Source organism: Lampetra fluviatilis, chromosome 10 (genome assembly GCF_964198595.1).
Source record: "Lampetra fluviatilis chromosome 10, kcLamFluv1.1, whole genome shotgun sequence".
Classification (NCBI taxonomy): Eukaryota; Metazoa; Chordata; class Hyperoartia; order Petromyzontiformes; family Petromyzontidae; genus Lampetra; species Lampetra fluviatilis.
Window position 1 is genome coordinate 12,691,804 of NC_136284.1, and position 23,320 is coordinate 12,715,123.

The following is a 23,320-nucleotide window of genomic DNA, read 5'->3' on the forward strand; positions in this document are numbered from 1 at the left end:
TTACTCCTGTACAACACATAGTATCTAAAGGACAACCACCAAGAAAGTCCTACTATTATTATACACCCAAGTGAAATGATGGCCAAATTCAATCATTACTCAACCACTGCGCATACATAAGGAAGTGGAAAGCTATTACATTTTCCTGTATAATTTAATACGCTTTTGCATCTAAACTAAATAGGGACGTTGGATTGATCTCCGCCACTCATGCAGTGATTTGTATCAACTGGCAAAACTGATAAGCATCTAAAAATAACAATTGCAATTAAGCTGTTTATGGACTCACAATCTGCAAAGCTATTGTGTCAAATCATTTCATATTCCAACACAAACGCATTTATTTAAAATATATTTAATAAACGAATCACAGCAGTGCCTGATGAAGAAGGTTACAGCAGAAGGGCACATTGGTAGATGACACAAACTTACACTGCGAGAGGTGTAGTTCTCCACAATTAGAGGCTGACACCTGTGCTTTAAGAGGCAATCACATATCTGATGTATCCACTCTGGCACATGCTTATACTTACAAGGAAATGGGCTGCAGCCACAACCCCCACCTCCGGATCAGTGTCCGGTCTCTACAGGCCGTGATCACTGGGCAGGTGTACAGTGCTCAAAGTGCGCTTTAAATTGCTTCATTTTAAAACAACAAGCTTGGCCTAACCTCAAGAGGGCTTTACACAACTGGCTATCGATTGGGTCTGCCGCGTGGTGCGGCATGCTCAAAAGCAAAATGCTCACCATTTGTGTTGGGCGTTTTTTTTTAAACCACGCTCCATCGTTTAACCCGTGGTGCTTCCCTCATCCGCCCCTCAAGCTTCCAAACACTTTTTCTTACGTGCACGTCCACACACACACGCACACGCGATCACATGCACACACACACGCACGCAAGTGAGTGTAATCCTTGTACGCGTGTGTCCATTTATTATGGGTTGCGAACGCTTGCACGTGGTGAGTGAGATACTTGCTGCGTGCTTGTCATCTCCAAACAGACTGCTTGCTCTCCCAGCCGAACAGAATTAATTTGCCGAGGATTTAAGCAGCTCAGTGTCCGCAATGTCCAGCCATGGTGGCGCATGCTTTGTTCGCGTGAATCGCGATGGTGTGGTCTGGCAACAGCAGAGTGCATGCTTTAATAATTAGAGCAAGCAAGCTGCCTTTGTTGAGCAGCACGACGCCAAAACAGATCCATTCCTGGTGTGACCTCAGTGGCTTCCAATAATCCATCATAATACTGCAGTCAGAAAGATCAGTATACCTATCCTGGTACATCATAAATAATCTCAATTATACTTGCTTTCCAGGGTAGTTAATCTATTTAATGGTGAAAACCAATTTGTACGGTAATAAAAATTACTATCCACATATATTAATTTTAAATAATTGTTTGAGAGATTAATCAGTTTTAGGGCACAATTTTATGTGCAGGGAATTAAGAAATATACAATTTCTACAATAAACAATTTGTTCAATGAACGCTATATTGATTGAAATGCACGACGGAAAATAACAAACTGTTGTTTTCCACGTTAATACGATGTACTGAAAAACACTTTTTTTCAGGCCCAACTCTTTGATGAGTCGCTAATGGGTTTTTGTTATTATTATTCAACAAGTGAAGTAACTTTCGTGCTATTTTTCCACACGTGCCATTATTCACGGCAGACAAGCGACAATCACGTGTTGTTCTGTTGCGTCAATGCGCCCACAACAGACGGTACCTACGAGGAAACTCCTTGTTCCCTGAACAGCACGGAATGTTCCCAAAACTTTATCTGAAGCGCTGGTTTACTCCCAAACTCAGCAAGGTCACCTTTCAAGTCACGCCATCTTGTCCACGTCCGTCAGGAATTGATTTTTTTTCAAACGCTACCCTCTTCGCGTTTTCCGTCGCTTGGCCACCGCCTCTGTATCCCCTCCTCCTCCTCCCCCCATCTGCGCCATGCCACGGCAGAGTGACAGTCTAGTAACCAGCAGCCAGGAGCAATGGCCGTCTTTTTCGCCTTGCCCCACCAACGCCTCAGCTCACCAATGGCCCCCATACAAGGAAGTCACAGTGGGCGTCGTAAGCTCGGACAAAAGAGCCTGAATATATGCCCTGTACATTCGATATAAAAGAATCTTTTGTTTTGCTAAAACTAAACAATTTTGGTCAAACATTAGGTGATTTCATTGCCTTATAAATAACCTTTTTTGGAGGCCAGTAGCAAATTATCTAGCAGCTGCGGTAGCTGTGGCAACAAATGGAACACTAAAGTAATTCATCACTTGCTAAGTTCTTTAGTTTAGATTTTTTTTCCCTCTTTCTCCCCAAAGTGCAGCGCACATCAGGCACGGGGATTGACAGTTGATCTATTGACCCACCAACATGCAACCTCTGACTCCAGGAATAAATGACCTCTTTCCCCATGCTCAAAAAACGGCCAATGAAATATTTAAAATCCCATTCAGCTCATGAAACAGTGATGAAAATTTCAAGTTAAGTCCCCAGAGAAGTTTGTTAAAGACTAAATGTGTATTACTGGGGCTAAAAATCCCTTTAATGTATATTGCATACCCATAAAGTGGCTGTTAAAAAATATACACAATCTTTTTGTCCGTGAAATAATTTCTGCAGTATCAAAGTACTGCTTTGGCACTCTTCCACGTTTTACTTTACGTCCCAATTTACGGCATTGAAATCCAATTACATTTAAAACAATGGTTTTACATCTGAATTTGCTCACCGCTGCTTGAACGCTAAAGAGCTCTTCACGTGAATGCGATCTTAGGAGAGAGAAAAAATAAAGCACGTATGGAATTCAGGGAATGGAATCCAAAGCATTCATAGAGTCTAATATAAGCAAATTACATTAATGACTCCAATTCCAAATACTCCGCGCCACATTGTTACAGGTACCTTTTTTACGAGCGCTTTACATGAAATGTGATCTTATTGTTAACTACAAGTGAATACACAATTAATTAGGCAATGTTGTGCCGTGCTCAGATGCTGTATACTTACAGTTAAATAAAAAAAAGTCACCTCATGGCCCGGCAGGTCTGGCTCAATTTACAAGCATGTAATTAAGAAATATGTGCACACACGTGCCTTTGAAATATGCTCAAAAACTTGACAGCAACGAAAACAGACATTGCACCAAATGCAAGTCACCATGAAATCACGAAACATCAAAAATAAATTCATATACTATCAATTCAGCTTCACAATTCATGGCAGCACTAAATTGACAAAGGCACCCCAAGTATGCTCGTGTTGAATGTGTAGAGCCACATGCCAATACAGATCTATAGATAAACCGAACACTTTCAATACATATTGCGCATAACAAAAATAAGTGGCATCGACAAAGTAAAAAAAATCGGTGCGATGTTTCTTTTTTTGTAGAGACAGGACATGGAAGTTAATCATGGTAGCATTGTGACATGCGTGAATTAACATTCTAAAGTGACGACCTGGCACAGAGGTTTATTTTACATTCAAATTGTCCAGAGCAGATGGTACAAAACACGGCCGAGAAAACAAACCGAAGTCAGTACACCAATATTCATGCTGTTTCAGCATATTCACGTGAAGCCGAAATGGTATCTGCCTTTCTAACTGCCCAGCGCACAGGTGTTCAGGTATCGACCGCTCTGCGTTCTCGTGCTGCATCACCGCGTGCCACATTCTCGGCAAAACTTTGCTCGATTTGCCCCGCTCCGGTTTGGAATCTCACGGCGGGGTCCCTTGCTTGCTCAGGCCCAGGACAAATAAACACGCCAGAGAGCACGGGTAAAATCAGCCCTCTCCCGGGGAGAGCACAGGATGTGGAAGTCATTAAAGGGTGGCCTCTGGGAGCACCGATTACAGCAACCATAAACTACAAGCCCCACTCGCGCACGGAGGAACGCCGATGCCACCGCGGTGACACACGCATGTATAATAACGGGCCAGGTATTGCATTCTTGCGCGCTTCGTCACTTCATTTCAGGCTGCAATATTTTGTTGTTTTTTTATCGTAATAAGGCACTTCCTCATCGTGGTAGTGAAATAAACGCGTCAGTCCGAGTGGTATGATCAAACGCGTGTGTATTTAAACAATATTCCTTGCGAAGTTATTTCCATTACAAACACGTGCTTGAACAACAACAGCGATGCACATATTTTCGCGAAGAACAAAGCACTCGTAAGTAAATTGCAAATGAGCATCCACTGTCAGTGCTGATTTGCAGCTAATATTTAATCACTTGCCAATCCATCGAGTCTTACAGCTGCACTTATGCCGCAGGACTTGGCTTCAGAAGCTCAGACAAGCCACAGGGCAGGCGTTCACTCAACGAGATAGCAAACTCAACTCCGAGCATTGACAGTTCACAACAAAAGTTTAGTCGATTGTCATCAGCAGTTGTGCTTTTAAAAAAATCAGCGGAAGTGTTCTCCAATTAAAGTCTACATGCGTATCCATTAATCCGTGCCTTTGCATGCAAGGGTGGATTTCCAGGCAGCTGTGCACGTATTGCGATCGTGAAAGAACGTGCGAGTGAGTTTGCCTTTGCCCGCTTGCATGTGCCTTTGTGTGGAGTGGCAGCGGTTAGCGCTACGCTGCGCTACGCTGCGCTACGAACCCGGCCACCCGAGTTCGATTCCCGCTCACGGCCAACACAAGTCACGACTATTTGAACCGGTCCTGGGCCTCCCCAAGATCGACTCAGCCTCAAAACGAGCACCTGTTGCGGTGTGTAAACATCGCCACTGGAAAGACAAAGGTGGCCGGGCGTGGTTGCCGGCCACCCACGCCCACGTGTGCCGTGCCCAGCCTCCATAGGTGCTCGCTAACAGCACTTGCACCAACAGTCTGTTACAGGCTATAGGGGAGAGGAGGGGAGGGGTGGGTCATTTTGTCTCTGTCTTTGCATGTGCCTCTGTGTTTTAGCCCGCTATCTCGCACCGTGCTGGACTGGAACGTCAAAGGTATGGAAACAGCCCGGCGGGCAGGTCGCCACCCAGAGGAAGGGGGGGGGGACGGGGGGGTCACGTGTGAGCCTACTTCACCTCGCGGAGCCTGTAATTATGAGCGGAAGAGAAGGGCCGATTGTCACGAGCGCTCTCCAGCACTGCTTCCTTTGTGAGAATGAAAAGTGAGTCCCTCTAAGCCGGGACATCGGCCCTGATTCGCCGTTGGGGTGGACACTAAACAAATGAGTTTATTCACACGGCGCGGACGTGTGAGACTTGAAGTGACATATTCACGGTTTAGCAGATTTCTTTAATGAGTAAAGTGCCGACTGCCCAAATGCGACTGACAAGCAACAGCTCACAAGGACAGATTTCCTTGCAATGATTGACGTGGAATTGTTCGAGAAAATATTGCAGTATTTTGTTATTGAGCCACGTGAGTGCATTTAAGTAGTAGTTCTTACAAATGTCAATAATTTATTTAGTTTTTCAGTGATAAAAGTACGGTCAATTTAAAAAGGTGGAATTATGCAACGAAAACTATCATAATTTCACGAATATTTCCTTAAACACCCAGCGGAGTTCGATGTTTAGTCGACGGCATGAATGCTAACCGCTAAATTAAAGCAGTGTAATGCAGTGCCAAAACTAAAACACTACGGCAAACAGTAAGAAATGGCATTTGTTAAGTCCTCGCGTTGCATTCTGCTTTCGTCATCTGTTGTCATTGTCACCGCGACATGCCAGTTTCACCACCTCCATGCTCCGAGGCTAACGGGTCTTGGTCCTTCCGCGAAGAGATCTCTCTCATCCACAGGGCGCACCACAAGGTAGACAGGGAGGGACACAGCGAGAGAGAGACAGCGTCGGGGGAGATTTCGGCGCCTCTGCTAGCCCCCCTCCCCATTTCGCCCACCGGGACTGACAATGAAATCCCCACAGCAACACCCCCCACATCGCTTTTAACCCACCCCAGCACCCGCTATGCGCCCCACGCTTAAACATCGGACCTTTTGCCGCCCCCCCTCCACTGCCCCACGGCTGCCCTCCCCCCCTCCTCCCCCTCCTCCATCTCCCCCTCCTCCTTTCTGCGTCCCATTCGTTCGCTCCTTCCTCCTCCGCGTGCTTTCTCTCTCTCTCTCCCTTCTCTCTCGCTTTCCCCTTTTTTTTCTTCGTCTTCTTCTTTGGAAAACAAGGCGCGGGCACCGGGCATGAGAAAATGGCCACGTGAATGGTAAACTCCTGGCGGCCTTTTGATGGAAGGGTGAATGGGGGCCACTGAGTCAGGGCGTGGAGCTCAGAGGAGGCCATGTGGAACCTGCCCTGGGTGGGCGGGGTCGGGTGGGGTGCGGGGGGGCCGCCGTTTCTAAAGGGGCGAGCGATGATGATGATGAGCGTGGGGGGTGGTGAAGAGAAGGGTTGGTGGGGGGGGGCGGAGTGGTGAGGAGGGGTAAGGTGGCGAGATGTTAACTACCTCGTCTGGTATACAGGAGGTCATGGGTTCGATCCCAATCCTGAACACCTGTGTACTTGGAGTTTAATCTCATCGTGGTGGCGTGGGTTTTTCTCTCTTACGGTTTTCCTTCAACATTTAGCATCAACGTGCGTTTGGAGTATTTGGCTGCAATACATTTCCACGTAATAAGCCACTTCGTTGAGCTTTCATTTGTGGCCAGTTTACTTCTGAAAAAGAGCTATGCAGCTCAGTTGGCTGTACCTGCTAAAATAAAAAAATATATAGTTTATAGGTAAGATAAGTGGGGATCAAGCGCTAGTAACGAGTTCTTAAAATCAAAAAATGTTCAGTGAGCCAATAGCTGGGGCCCTCACTGCAGACAAATTACATTTGCAAAGGGGTTAATAAGATCTATCTGTGGGAAATAATTACTTGTGGCACTTACGTACCGATGCTAATAGGTTCTGATGAAGGCTTCTTAACTGGTATTGTACAGTACACATATAAATGTTACACATGCCCGCACATCCGTTATAAAATTACTCAGAATCGTTTTAAAGTAGTGCTGTTGCCAATAAACAGATGTGTGATCTTGATTACATAATAAACACATATTTGACCTATGTAAACTCTCAATTGTTATTAATATTATGCAGCATTGCCGTATTGTGCCTATTAAGCTATATAATCATTGTGACCTGCATCTAAATGCTAAATTGACATCATTTTGGGAATTTTTACATGTGCCTAATTATTTGAAAGTTAATAGAATGGTATTCTCAAAAACAGTTCATTGCCAACATTGGAGGTATAATAAATATAATTCGTAATTTAGAACACACCGCTTTCCCGCATGTCCTCTTGTGTTCTGCAGCATTGATTTAAACCGAAGCTTTTATTACAGTGACAATATAAATCATTAAATCACGTGCCACTGCTCTTGAAACATGAAGTACTAGCTGCCCATTCTGGACCGAAACACCGTATGCACAGTTGTCTGTTAGATCAGAAACAATTATACAAAGTTATTAACCACGGTGACAATTACAGCTCCAAAGACATGCTCAATTTTGTAACCATTACGGCAGTAATTGTGAATATTAATAGTACATTAAAAATACACCCAGAAAAACATCAATATTTTTGGCATCCACAGTAGCCGTAGCTCAAGTTATCTGTTTTGTTAAAGGCTGTACTCGAAATATATCTCTTTTTTTTAAAGGCAAACTGCTGCCAGCCTGCATCATGGAGGGGTGATGCTTTGGGCCTTTCACAGCGCGTTAGCATCACACGCTGGCTCTGGCCAGACCCCCAGGACAATCAATGCGTGCGATACCGCCAGCGGAGCCGCCCCCACAATGGGGTCCTTTCAGAGCTCGCCAAGAGAGTGGCCCCCCCTCTGCCCCCACCCACCCGTCCCCCCCAAACATTACCACCACCACCAACACCACCATCACCACCACCACCACCATCCTCCCCCTTGTCACAAGGTGTTTACGCATCAGGAGTCATCTGAATCATGGAACCATCCCAGCATAGATTTGCCTTTCGCAAGGCAGCAATGCAAGACTGCCTAACACATGCATACGCGCAAGTATTTAAACGCCGTGGACATTCATGATACGCGGGCTTCTGTTTTGACAATTCCGATGATGTGTGCAGGTTCATTCTTTTCTTACCTTTCCAGGTAGCAGCATTTATTTGAGAAAAGCCGATTGTAACTTCTGATCAGGCAGCGATCCATTTTTTTTAACAGAGAGCAAACTGCCGGTTGTTAAACTATATTTTACCTCGTCATTGGCACCTTGACTACAGGGTTATTATGGAATGTGTCGGGTTCTTTTTAATCAGCAGATGAATGTCATTCAACAGAACAAGTTGGGCATTCACATGTTTCTCCGTATCATAGGCACATGGAGCTTGTCATCTTCCAAGACTTGAGAGCGACCAATAACTGAGCAGACCTCATGACATTACATCGCAGCATGGTGTACACTGTTTACAAAATACCAATAATAAACTTAAATGAAATAATTAAATGCCATTCAAAATAATAATAATAAAAATTCTCCCTACTTCTTGTTAGCATTAGAGTGCCGTGCTTGTCAGATCTCATGTGATGCCAAGGCTTGGATGGAGAGACGCCCACAAGCCCTAATGAGCCTCGGAACATCAGATGCACCTCCTGCTACCGTCTCAAGCCCGCCTTCAAAGGCATTCCACCCCGGTGCCGCAAATAGCGCACAAACGTCAACCAGGATAGCAATCACATCAGCAGACTGCAAAAACACACACACACGCCAGCCAGCCAGCCACCCGTGTTGGCAGATGGCTCATGAAAGTGGCTTCCCACCTCCCCACCACCTCACCTTCCTTTCCACACCAACTGTCTGTCTTTGTGGGGGCTTGTAACCAAGGGAGGTTCACACAATGGCTGCAGGCACCTTCGCTATTTCTCCTAAAATGTTCCAGTGGCTCTCTCCACTCGCACACACCCCCCTCCTCCCTCTCTTGCCTGGGTCCCTCTGTCAAAACCACAATACCAAGCAAACCTCAACCACCGTCCATCCTAACCTGACCCACGATGCCCCCAAACTCATGCTCTTGGCGTGTATTTTTGTGGCCAGACTGTAGGTTTGCAGGACTTTGCAGTCGAACCGATGATGACTCTGATTTTGTCTTTAGTTTGCTGTACTTCCCCCGCACCTCCGATTAGCACGGTTGGTTACGTGCGGTGCGAAAAAAGTTCAACATACATTCCGAAACCATACTGAGTAAAGTTCCCACATGCTTTGATTTGAAAGTTGTCGAACAGAGGACACTACTTTTTCCCCGAGCCAGTGTTAAAGATATATTGAATAAAAAAAAACAGGCTTATACATTTGAGAGAGTGTAAAAAAAAACTCATTACACTTAATTTGAGCCATACAGTAATAAAGTACCCCTTCAGCAGCACTCCCTATTACAACACTTTGAAATGCAATTTAACTTGGTTGAATATAATATCAGTCCTTGTCGACACAATGACATGCTAGGTTTGCACGTTGCCATGTGTTCAACGCCACGCATATATATTTGTATAATCTGGTGTGAAGTTACTGCTCACATGTAGTCAAAGCTCATAATTTATTCCAACGTTGCAATATTGCAAGGAAAATGATTGAGCGGGGATGACAACAGCCAGTTAAAGAGGACACTGTTTTGCAGCAGCTCTCTGCTAGGTCTGTATGCTGGACTATTCACAGCGACCCTAAACTACACACAAGGTTCTCTTGAATCAAATCTCAATCGAACCGTATATGAATCCCTTAAACATAATGTTTGACCATCTCGTAATGTTGTATTTGCTCCGCGTCACCCAGTGGGATTTTCAGATAGAATGAGGAACATTCTCCTAGATCAAGGGCAGCTGAAACAAGTGCTCACCGTGTCATCCGGATTTTAATCATTCGGTGTGCGGTGAGCACACATTGCACCCACTCGGATATTAAAGGGGCACGGTTGGCGAAGGGATCACGTAGACAAGCAAGCATACCCATGAGACAATGCATACCCACGCCACAGCTCTCATAACCCCCATAACCCCATGCCCAAGACCCCAGACTGCCTCACACACAAGAGCTTGGGAGCTAAGCAGATCATACAGCCACCGGGGATTATAGCATAAGCTTATGCGCGCTGCGAGGCAACGCTGATTTTTTTTCATCCGAAGGCTACACCTGGCCAGACCAAGGGTATAAAGGAGATCAGGCTCCAAGGCTTAGCACAGGTCACAAGGCATTGCCGTGGCATTCGTTGGTAGGCACGCAATGTGTTTGCGGTCGAAAAACACCGCTGAATGGACGCAGTTTTAGGTATGAGAATGCAGAAAGCGGTGCGTATGTGCGGTGATGCACATACCACCTATCAATACTTAAAATTAACATGGATGCCCTGAAAAAAATGATGGGGTCAAAGTTTGTGATCGAGATACATGGCAAAACATTTTTTTATACAATCCCCAAGGAACGTTTGCGTGAGAGGAATTGATGGTAATATGGGAGTTGCTTCTGAGTTGAAATGACAAAGAGTTACAACTTCCTTCCGTGGAAAGCCGGCCCTGGGATGATAACAGGAATGGCCATTGAGGTGAACGGGGAGACGGCGTGACAGTCATTACGAGCCCATCCTTCCATGGAAACATTCTAATTCCTTGTCACTCAAATGTGCGTCAGTGAATCATATTCCCAAGAGATTCAAAGTGCCCATATTTCCAATGGCACTACGAAGAACGGCTGATATCCATTCGTGTAAGTTGTTTAATAACTCATGATTAGAGTTTGTTTTATTATCATTACGTGAATACAAATGCAAATACGTGACCCACTAACACACTTAATAATAAATATTACTTAAGTTGTATTATTTCGCTAAATATCCACTCAGTATCACCATTTGCACAATCCTAAGTGTACCAGTCCTTTTCCCCCAAAAAATTCAAGCAAAAGATAATCCTGCTTGCGATAAATACAATTAAATATACATATACACACACGCGTGGGTCAAATCCTGTTGAAAGTAACACACAAATAAAGAACACAACGCAAAGCACAGCATGTTCATTTGCAGTCTCGCCTTTCTGGGGCTGATCATTCTCAGTGATAAAATTAGTGCGATTGTATTGTGCATTACTACAAAAGCTAAAGAAATACGCATGAGAGCATGTCTGATATTGCGTACCGTTATCCAATGCTTTTCACGAATACGTCCTCGGCAAATCATATGAACATAAAAAAAAAGCGCAGCAAACTCACTGACATATTCTCGAATGCGCTCGAATACGTGGGATAGGTGATAGACTTTACGTGTATGGATTTCACTCTCAAACATATTCGCGTAGTGAAATTGTGCTCGTGTTACAAGTTCGTATATAGTACGACACCTGACCTCTGATCTTAGCAGCACACAAAATAGAGATGGCCACGTAAGTTAAAGCGCGGTGCTATTTGTCCAAGGACGAATGTTTTATAATTTAACGAGTACTGCGTTCAAAGAAAGAGACACTGTGATTAAAATACTCGTGTATTTCTCCACCCGTACACTAGCAATGCCAGTGGGAGCAATGCATGCACCGGTACCTCGAAATGCATGCAGCTCCTGCCATAATCAAAGCGCACACTCACGATTTGCGATGAGCGTAACGTAATGGCAAGAAACATTTAAACGCGTTTCAACTCCCAGCGTGTCCACAATCATTACGTTCTGCTAGTACCCATTTCACACACGTGATATGTTTGTAATGAACGCGTGCAGTTTTGTGAACTTTACACGTACTACTAAGATTATTTTAGAATGGACGATTAGAGAATCCGTTGCTCTGCAACGGAGAATAAGAGACGGCTGTAATTGTCATCCTCATCTCACAATCCTCCTGAAAGCAATCTTCTTCTTTTACGTAATAAAATGCGAGGTTAACATTTCTTCATATTCTCTAGGATTTAAAGAGTATTCTGCCAAAATAATTACATTAACAGCAGCACAATTTGAAAAGTGAGAGCTTTTTTAAATGAACAGCAGGCAATCTTCTGTTATAGTTAATCCCACGTCTTTCCATGTCGTTATCTATGAAATGTCTTCCGAACTTTTGCTGCCGTTTCAATTCAATGCTTATTTGTTCCATGGAAAAATCCCGTGCAGCCAGTTACCCGGCTAGCTTTGGTGGCAACGACTCGCAGCCACTCACAACAAGAGTTACTGTTGGGGTGGAGAGAAGCCGAGCCAGCAGTGAGTCGGAAAAGAAAAGGCATTGTTTGTTTTTAATAGGAGTATGTAAAAATGGCACACACTGAAACAATGCACATAAAGGCAAACTACTGTCATTCAACAGTGCACAGGAGTAACAATCGCCAATCGGCAAACTCATTCCTCTTCATATAATTTTTTTTGAAAAGATTCGTACAAACATGCTATAGATCGTGCATATGAAATCGTGGGCATGTTTACTTATCCACAATATAAGATACACAACACACGTGCGCTGCACATTGCGTACAATCAGCATACTTCTGTATAAATCACTCCAAAGCGACGTCCCTACGCCGGGCTTTTTATACTCCCTCTGGACAAAACTGCCGCAGGCCAACACTTGCTATAGACTACGGACAGCGCTGACTTGTGCATCCTGTTAAAGCACACGCGTTCACACCCACTAGACCCCACTGATGGCACCGCCCGATATCTCACCCTCCCGGGCATATAAGTTCGGACCCCCACCCCTGGCTCCAATGAGTCTTCGGCGCAATGGGCGGCGATGCGGTTTTTGCGTTATTCGAGGAGCGCACACGCGCGCGCGCCTCTTCCACGCCGCGCGCTCTCGTGCCACGGGCCGGGCTCTCCGCGGCAGAAGCAGCACGTGGCACGAACCCTCTCGCGCACCTGCCACGGCTACACACGCTGTTTCCTCGCCCACCCCAGTGCGGGCCGGAAAACCATGAGTTTCAAGCGAAACACACACACACAAAAGAAACGCGCAAAAAAAGCACTCAGCCTATGTGCATTATGCAGGGACCGCTGATGGTTTTGGTATGATACATAACGGCTGAGTGCTTTTTTACGCGTTTTTGTGTTGTTGTTTAAAAATATATACTAGCGTTCACGACTGCAACTGAGGAACTTCTACCAAGGGTCTATTAAAGTGTCTTACGATAATCGTTACAATCTCAAAACGCCTGCTCTATTTTTAGTTAAAAGAAAATATGAGGAGATATGCATTTTGTGTCTTCCTATATAAATACAAATACGTTTTAGTCCATCACCATATTATTATATTTCCGGACCAAAATTAACAATCATTATTTGTTTAAAGCAAACTCTGGAACGGTTTTAACTTTCTGGGTCTCATCAGCAGTGTCAGGATTGTTAACCAAATGCTGCTGGATTAGCAGATGATATTGGAAAGCTCATCTCTATTTTAAAACACGGTTCCTTGTTCAATGCCAAAGCAATTTCGGACATACGTATATGTTTAATTGCGTGCTTTAGATTAGATACATTGCGCATAATTGCATTTTAAATTAAAGCTGGCATTAATTTTCGGTGTACTGCATACGAGGCCCACTCTTTTGTTTAAAGCCACCATACATAACCACATTCTCCAGTTTTCTGAACAATGCGCTAAATATGCAGCGCAGGTAGTCGATAAGAGAAATTCGTGAATGTAATCTGATGCTCAAGTGTTGTATGTGTGCATATGAATACAGCTTTGCAATGCACGCCAGAGGGACACTCACACATGAAACCCGCTCCTCCTGACTTATTGAGGCCATGCAATGTCCACCTCTGGTGGTGTAGGTATTGTCTGTAACCACACGCAGCACGCGTTCGTGCGTACGGATGTTTTTGTTCATCTAATTGGTGAGATATGCACTGAACATGGAAATTTGACCAACGAGTTCAAAATCTGTTCAATATTACGATCACAGCACCGTGCCCATATGAGATTAGATTAGCGTGTCATAATGTGCGATTCATGTTTTGTTTGTTTCAATGAACGTGGAGGCAATCATGAGCACAACGCACAAAGAGACAATCGCCTTACAGACAACCGCCCCTTTCGCACTAGCCTCGCTGCAAAAACGCACGTCCACAAATAAAGCGAGGATAACATTGCAATAGAACACATTTAATGTGACTTAAAGTAAACCGGTTGAAGTTGTAGCTTGCCAAGGCTCAGCTGGGTACCTACACGGCCGTCTTCCTCAGCCAGCGATCCTTTGTATCGACGCTGTCGGTGTGTCTTTCGGGAGGAGAGAGGGACGCGCCTGATAATAAACTTTAGTTGACCGTCGTCGCTTCATTGCCAAGCATTTCGAGCCTCCCTCTGCTGGCGATATTGCTGGACAGCGGGGGGTTGTGAGTGTTGGGAGGCGTGGCATATTTACAGCAACAGCAGCAGTAGTTGTATTATTACTTCTACTGCTGTGGTATTACATTTAATCGCATGGCGAAACGTATTTACCGTAGTGAACAAAAACAATTACAAAGTACACCTATTTAAAATGTAGCGCCAGAAAACCGCGTTTCGCCTGTACGGATAATACTGACGAGTAACCTCGCGAAGGTAAAACAGAAGTGTAACGACACTCTGTGAAAGCTTGCTGCGAAATGTCACGTTTACGTGTTCACAATAGCGCGCCATGAAGTCTCCCTTCCGTTTGTCGCTTCTGCCAGGGGCAAATCCCTCGCACGTACAAATTTGTGCAGCTTGCATCACGCGTCCGCGCGAGACGTTTCAGATCAACTTTGCAATCATCGATCGGGACAGGTTCGGCACAAGAGGCTCTTGCCGAGAGTTTGTGTACGCCACGCGAAATTCTGAAGACAAACATGTCACAGGCGGGGTGGTGCAATGCACACAACTCCGCGTCTGGGGGGTCGCCCTGGCAGAAATAGAGTGCACGTAGACGCGTTACAAATATACACGCAGCCCGTTGGTTCGTTAACAAGTTGCTATAATTAACGTCATTTAAAATAATCACTTGCGGATCACTTTGTAAAAAAAAAACCCGAAGGTGCTTTTAGCACGGCGGACCCACTTGTGAGAAAAGAAATCACGGGACTTTTTTCGTGTGTTTTAAACATCCCAGCGTTCATGTCCACTTTAATTCCATTCATTGTACAGTGCAGCGACATCACTTACTCGTCGTTGCCGCCGTTTGATGATGTTTGGCTAATTCCAATCAGAGCATCGCATCGGATTGTTTACACTGGGCAGCAACAAGCATTAAGCGGCGGTCATCACTTTTGCCCAAAAAAGGGGGCTTTTATTCCTCCTTGCGCGGCACGACACAACCACTGTTATTTTCGTGTTATCTGATGCCTCGCTCACGCATACACGCACACACAAACACGCAGCGGCAGACACAAACACTATCAGACACATGCACACGACGCACATTGCACACACACACACCGTGCATCTTGCACTGCGCCACGAGGCGTGATTGCAAAAGTGGTGCCCGCTTGGTGTGTCTGCCTGCGTGCGTGTGTGTGTGAGAGGTGGGAGCGGTGGCGCAGTGGTTCGCGCACGGTGTTGCGACATCAGGCGGGCCGAGTTGGATTCCCGCTCACGGCTGAAATCAGCGGTGATTATCGGAACCGGTCCTGGGCATCCCCTAGGTTCACTCAGCCTCAAATGAGTACCTGCTGCGGCGTGTAAACATCGCCACTCGGGAGACAAAGGCGGCCGGGCGTGGTGCTGACCCACACATTCCCTCGTGCGCCGTGCCCGCCTTCATAAGGTGCTACTCGCTAGCAGCACTTGCCCCCAACAGCCTGCCAAGGCTCTGCGGGGGATCTTTGTCTTTGTGTGCGGTGCCCACAGAAGCTTCGGGTCCCCGTCCCTCCCGGGGTCTCGGAGACCCCTTTCTCTCCCCCCTGTGTAACCCGAGCCCGAGCCGTCTCCATCACACATCTGGTTCGCTTCAATTGGCGCTGACAGCGCCCCAACACTGCCGGGACGGCAACTACAAAATAAATAAACAGCGTCCTGCCCGGAGCGATCGTGGGGATATATTTTGTGTTCTTGTTTTTTTGAGTGCTTTGCTTCGGCCCAAAATTTAAATTGGTTTGTCGCGAGGAGCTGCTGCGGGTGGCTTTGGGGGGGGGGGCAGCGACTGGTTGAAGAGACGTGGGGCATTCAGAGATGGAGACAGCGCAGAGGTATCCGGTTACCCGTGGGCTGGATCGGCAGAATGTACCCCGCTCCTCCCCTCCCGAGAATTAGGGGACCGCTATTCGAAAGTGGATAGCGGCATCGAGCCTGCTAGCCGGCTCGCGTGGACCCTTCACGCGCATGTCACACGTGGAACGTACGGAAACAAACGCACTTTTGGCACGCACACGCCATGGCTTTCGTATGTACACGCGTGCCCCTATATTGTAGCATAAGATAACGTGACTATGTCAAAGATTCGTCTCAATTATTTATTAGGCTACGCATATATGTGCGCACAACTACTCGTCACAAACTTACATCGCCGATTTGAAATCCCGGTTTAAGAACGTGCGTAGCCTCACACTGAAATACGAAATGAAATTACAAAGGGAATGAATGCCACGGTACTTTGCACGTACGCGCACCATCGCTTCGACACACAAACAGCGGCAACACCGCACAGCGTCACCCGCTTCTCGCACAACATCATCTCTAACTCGGAGGTTTTTTTTCTTTTTCCCCCGTGACGCGGGGCTTTAAACGTATGGAAGAGCAATTGGGAACATAACGGGCACTCACCGCTCCGCTATCCGCCGTTGGGAGCAAACCCACCCGCAGCGGAACACCAACTTAACACTTTACTAACCACAACGACGCAACTCGAATCAAAACTTTTTTGAGTTTCTTACCCGCGTTCGTTTGTTCCTGCCCGTGGCACTTTTTGCGTGTTTTCAACACGCTGCCACCTCGTTCGTAGCGAAGCGTGGGGTCTCCCCCCACTCTCCCCCCACCACCACCCACCCACCACATCTCACCTCCCGTCCCGTTAGCGCGCGGTTCAGGCCGTGCGTGGAACGCTTCGGCCACGGCGGCGGCGGTGTCGTCTCACAGGTAACGGCGCAACAACAACAAAAAAAGCGAGCGCTGTACGTCGGAAAAAAGCAAAAAAAAACAAAAAGTAATAAGCACGTGCTCGATGGAAAACTCACCGTTTTTTCTCTTCGGGTTGGCTTGCTTTCGTCGCTTACACCTCGGTCCCTCCGCCATGATCGGCTGCTGCTTCATTGATAAAACTCGGAGCATTTCTCAGCTCTCGGAAGCTGCTGCGCGCGGTGTTCCCAGCACACAGCCACCTCCAACCACCACCACCAACAACCACCTCAACCACTAACCCTCCCACCACCCACCCACCCACTCGCCCACCTAACCCACCCCTCTCGCCCACCGTTGCTGCCGCCGCCCTGCAGATCACTCGCGTTGACCGCGCCCCGCTCCGCTTGCCAAACTCATTTAAATACAGCAGAGCCTCGGACGGGGATGCGTCCGTGCTGTTGCCTTGCCTGTTTTGTACTCTCCCCCGCCCGCCCGCCCGCCCCACTATAGCTCAGAGTTACTAATACCGACGAGTATCCTTACTCAATCGTTACGCTCACTCGCTCGCTCGCTAGTTCGCTCGTGATGAAGCCGGCTCGCACGGAGGCCAGCCGCGCACTATCAACACGCACGCAAAGCAACCCCGAATAATTAATGAACAAAATAACAACGGTACAAAAAAAGGGCAGGCACGCTTTCGGAGCGAGTTAATTAAGCTGAGCAGTAGCTCACGATGCGTTCATGTTTAGCGTCATCTCGAAACAGACCCGCGCAGCCACGCACGCACACACGCACGCACGCGTGGGTGCGCGCACAATCGGGGTGAAGAGAGAGGGGATGCGTAGAGCGGATACACTAGCGGAAAGTTTTCTTTTTGTGTGTGTTTTAAGCCCTCTGCCTCGCACGCACGCACACACACTCTCTCTTCTTCTCTGGCTGTCTCTCGCTCCCCCCCCCCGGCGCCTTTCTCTCTAAAGCGAACTGTGGTAACGGCTACCTCCGCCCGGCACCGTTACTCGCGCGCAGCTCACAAGGGCGGCGCGTCGCCTCCCCTGCGCGAGCGAGCGAGCGAACTGCGCGTCTCTGATGCGGGGCAGCAGCGAGCGACGTTTACGCACGGAGCGTGGTGGATGCGCGTCTCGCACCCGTGACTCCACCACCAGTCGATACGAGCGCGCACTCCTCCTCGCTCTTGCTGCTGCTGCTCCTCCTCCTCCTGACCCCTCTCCTCCTACTCCTTCGTCTGCTCCCGCTGTTCGCTGTACGTGCCATGGGACTTCTGGAGATGACAACTGCTTCGCGAAGCCAAGAGGGGAAGCCGCGCCAAAGGAATCCGTGGAATAGTCGCTGTAATATTCCGTGTCGGGCATTAGTTGTACATTTATTTGGTGCTAATAAGCGAGCCACGGTAGGGCATTGCGCACTGATTTTTTTTTCTGCACGTGTATCACGGATACATTAATAAGTGCAATTGCAAACAGAATTAAACTATGTTAGCTGTACAAATGCGTTTAAAGTGGCTATTTGGATTGTTAACATTAAAAGTTTAATTCTGAGTGCACAACCATTGTTACGTGATGGTTGGTCTTTTCGTTTATAATCTTCCTACTTGGAAATCACGCACTAGCAAATTGTTTCTGTCTGTTATTTCAAGCACGTTTTTGCTTATTTTCCGTGTGAGATTGTTGCAAGCTCGTATCGCCTTAGGCATTAATAACAGCATACAGACGCGAGTGTATTTTAGTCGATGTGCTTTTAAATGGGTCAATCCCTTGCGAGTTATCGTACATGGTGTGTTGCACAGATATATCGCATTTGAGGGGTGTCAAAACGACATTGGCAGCGTGTCTTCGCTTGTGCTTTTATTGACGAAAACTTATTTTAGTCTCATTTTGAAAGTGCCGTCGCAATGTGCTGCACCGAATGCAGGATTCTAACATGTTTTAGCCCAAGGTCTGAGTGCATATTTAGCCTTTTTTTTAAACATAAACGTCCTTTCCTTCTATCAACATCGTTTTAAATGTATCATTCTGTATACATGCATCTTAAACCGTGGACACATATGGTGTATTAAAAAAAGAAATACTTTTTAAAATTTCTATATACATGGCAAGTAAAAAAAACATCACCAGAAGTTACAACTCTCTCTGGAGTTAAGCGGTAGTGCAGTCGTTAGAACACTGTTCCGTGAACCCTTCGACCCCAGTTCGATTCCCAGACACTGATCAGCTCGAATTACGGCTTGGGAAGCCCTTCATCCAACAGTGGACACACAAATAACTGCGCATTATGACTGTATTGTCGGGATTAGAAGACACACTCCCCCCCCCCCTTAATTTAAAGTAAAATGTGTGAGTCCATCTTATAATCCGGTAGATGTGTTTATGTGTCGGTCAGATTCGAACAGCTCTAGTTACACACACACACATTTTCCGGACGATGCGAGATGTATTTAACGTAACTGAATGTGACGCAGAACCCGCAAACCGGGGGTATGAGAATATTACTCCGTGGAAGCAGTCCCTGAGTTTATTCCAACGCTACTCTTTCGAGTCGCGTCATTTCACGGGGGGGTGGGCGGGACTCGTTTTACCCTTCAGCGTGAAGCGCAGAATAAGCCACTCGTGGCGTTTTAAAAACATTACGAGCGCGTTAAGTCACCCAACTGCCCCTCAATCCTCCACTCGCCCTCTCGAAAGACATTCAACAATCGCTATGTTCGCACCAACGCACGTGACCGCGAGAACGGCCGTCCATAGTTTGAGCTTGCGGGAGGATTGTGTGTATGAATTATCCTAGCAGGAGGTGTCAACTGTGGATATAAACCTCGCCTCGCTGTCACGATGTTGCAGTGTGGTAATCTCACGCGTCGTATTTTACATGTTTCCAAAATCGTGCAAAAGAGTGAACGAGCCGTCGGATAATGCAATAGAAGAAACTCTTCAAAAACCTCTGCAGTAGCCATAGACCCATTGCGCACAGCTCAACCGAGATTAAAGCATGCGCGTTCATTGATTATAAAGTCGCAAATATTAAACTCGAATTGCAACGGACATATTTCTACGTTTTGCATTGCACGCGGTCTAAGAAAAAAACGTATCTAGAGGTGCGCAAATTCGTCCAGTCGGAATACCATCATAAAACGTTGCCCTATCGTGCATTGCAGTAACATTCGCAGAATCTGTTCTTTAATTCGATTCTGGCCGAAACAGATGTTGAAGGGAGCGTGCTTGATATTGCATTGTTACTGCTGCTCCTGGAAAATGAGAAGCATTCACTGCAGAGTGCATCGCGAATTGTTTCATTCGTTCGAGTATTGGTGCATTGTTTTTTTGTTAAATGTGCAATACGTACATTATATGTTATGTACCTGAGAGCTGGAAAAACGCACACTACTCGAGCAATTGTTCGATTAAATTTAGTTTGAGCCTGGACGGAGCCCATTGAGATGAGAGAGTTGGACAAATAAATGGAGCACAGTAAAGAAGAGGATCGTTGTGAATAGGTTCCACTTAAATATAATAATTGACAGTCATTTGTCAATCCAATGCTGGATGAAGGGCTCCATAGGCCATGCCAGTCATGAGGGTTACTGGACCAAGTTGGTCAGTGTGGATTGGTGAAAGGGGTAGTTGACCCAAGACCGGTTCGGATATAACTCACCACTGATGTTTGCCGTCCTGGGAAATCTAACTCGCCACGTCCATCGCTCACTGCGCTAACCACTGCACCACCGTTCTACTTAATAATTGTAAATAAACACTGTACAAAATAAAAAAGAGACTACAGTATACTGTAATATTCCCAAATCTAACTTTCCACACATATTTATTAATGTGACGATATGTTCGCACGGCTATTTTTCAGCCGCAGAATTCATATCCCATGCCCTTGCAGCTAAGAATGCTTGAGCGTTCATTGTTTGCATTTCTCGTAAATCTGAAATATTTACTGTCAAAAATTTGGCAGCCCACACAGCAGTTCATCAGATGGGGCATCTCGTGGCCATTGGGGCTCGCGACGGTGAGGCGAGTAACTCACGTTAAAGGGGGCCGTCAAACCCAGCCCCGTGTTGTGCCATTGGATACGGGCGGGGCGTGTTACACGAGCGGCAACCAAACTCCAGGACGTTGCGGCCCCCTCCACGATGCGCGTTTCCATTTCTCGCCGTGCGCTCAACTCGCACGTCAATTGGATAATGTGCCTCGCGCGAATCTGTTGGGTATTGATTGGTGTACAAAATGGAACGCTTTGAACAGGAGTTGGGCGGGAGGACGAGGAGAGGTTGGGAGTAATGGGGGCGGGAGGTTGGAGGTGGGAGGTGAGAGCAAGACATTGAGGTTGGAGACAGCTGTAACGACAAAGAGAGAGAGAGACAAAATCTCCCGTTTAGCCTTACAGACTGTAGGAGCAAATGCTGTTAGCAAGTACGCATTTAGGCTGGCATGGCACGCGAGGGGGTGGTGTGGCCAGTGTCATTCCTGGACACCTTTTATCACTCGTGTCGATGTTCACACACTGACAACATGGACTTATTTTAGTTTCGAGTTGATCTAGGGAAGGTCCAGACAGCATATGGTACTGTGGTGAATTCCCAGACTTTAAGCCTGGATGTACTAACCGCTACGCCACTGCTTTGCACCCACTACTAACAACAACGAGGACAAAAACTACACCATCAGCAGCATGTTCAGCACAAGCACCAGGGGTACAGCAGAATCACATCACCATCACTACCATGCACATCACCACTGAACCATCATGTTGCTTAAGTTGTATTCGGTCCTACTATTGTATTAACAACTCGGTCTTATCACAGCGGATTAGCCGGTAAAGTGACATGCAGTGCTCTGACACTTGACAAGTATGACACACTCGCAGTGCGGTGTGTCCGCTGTGGATGGAGTCATAAGACTCAGTGTCGTCAGTCACACACCGGCTGGAATGTGCCAACTGAATACTGTATGTGACACTTGAAAAGGTCGACTAATGAGAGTCTGTTACATAAGCTCGTGGAGGTTAGAGTGAGCTTGTTGCAGGAGTGTGTGGGTGATGAGAGTCAAATAAAAGCGCTTCTACGGCGGTAATAACCTGCCATTAATACATAATTCAGTTACCGCCAGTTAATGATCACTCCAGGTGAGAAAAAAAAGTATGTATCATTCGTTTTTCTACTTTTTTTACGTGAACATTTCTCAAGTAATTTCTCAGTTTTCAGAAAAACACGGGGATTTGTTTTTATCCGCGGGCTGCCGAGCGCCGAATGCTACCAGCGCTTCCAGCGCTCCCTTTCCGCTGTATGAAAACATTGTGGAAATTATTGTGGCCTATTCATAATTCATTGAATATCACACATCTGTGTGTGATTAGGCAACTGCTGCAGTGTCATGCAAGAAACCAAATATTGGTTGTGTTATGCCACTCTAGCCACTCCTGTGGATTCCATTTGTAATGTCTCTACCACAGCCTGAAATGTATCAACATTTTTAAAATATCTGTCAGTCCTTAGAACAGGTGAAGCTGTAAACCATTTTTCAACGTGTTGCTCTCTCCCATGAACTCAGCTAACAAGCCATTCCTTATAGTGCTGCCCACCACGCCGACCCACGCGTTTGTTAAACTACCATACCTCCCATCCATCGTGTAATGTGTCCGCACATACACACATACACATGGAAAAATGTGTTTGGCTGACAGAGAGGCATGCATCTCGGACACTGGCATTACTGTGGACTTTCGAATGACCAACGTAACCAGGAAGGAAAGAAAGGGGGCATACAAGACACTTTGCTTTGCTGTGGAGATTCGTGATGTAGAATATGTTGCTTCAGTGAAAAGGCAAAGCAAGCCACTCACTCTAGAGGTCGTCAGACTTTGTTGACATGCACCTTTCCCCGGTATTGGGAATTCAAGTGGTTTGCAACGATGAATATATATGGCATGTCGTGTAAAATGTTGAAATGCCCCCGCTACATAAAGAGAGCACATAAGGAGTGCAAGCACTCACAAGTGCTCCATTGACACATTTGATCATGAAGCCATCGTTCAATGTCAGATTTAGCATTTCCATTGGCAAGATGTTCAACTTAATACAAACGTGCTTTATCTTAATCGCAATACGCTTTTGGAACACAGGAAAAGAGGCACAAGTAAACTTTTTTCCTTTCAGCATAGTTTTTTCAGTGTAGCCCAAATGCACAAAACATCAGGTGACCAGCAACAAACAGCACTCTCAAAGTTCATAACGACCAAGTTTCTTGGCTTGAGTAAAGGTATAAGAGCCTGGTAAGAGACGATGGGAGGGAATTTCAAAGATGAGCAGTGCGAGGTATAATGAGCGGAAAGCGAA

At 46.4% G+C, this 23,320-nt stretch overlaps 1 protein-coding gene across 4 annotated transcripts in view; it reads right to left on the reverse strand.

Annotated features, from left to right (window-relative positions):
* Positions 1-23,320, reverse strand: part of LOC144934590 (zinc finger E-box-binding homeobox 2-like) — a 195,538-nt gene that overhangs the window by 57,566 nt on the left and 114,652 nt on the right. For 2 of the 4 annotated variants that reach the window (XM_078860559.1, XM_078860558.1), the window contains exon 1: positions 17,088-17,269. The exons of 1 other annotated variant lie outside the window; for it this stretch is intronic. In XM_078860559.1, the coding sequence (XP_078716685.1) occupies positions 17,088-17,181 (94 nt within the window). In that variant the 5' untranslated portion in view covers positions 17,182-17,269. Of the gene's footprint in view, positions 1-14,127; positions 14,204-17,087; positions 17,270-23,320 lie in introns of those variants that run through there. One more of the 4 variants, XM_078860562.1, reaches the window with a different exon arrangement.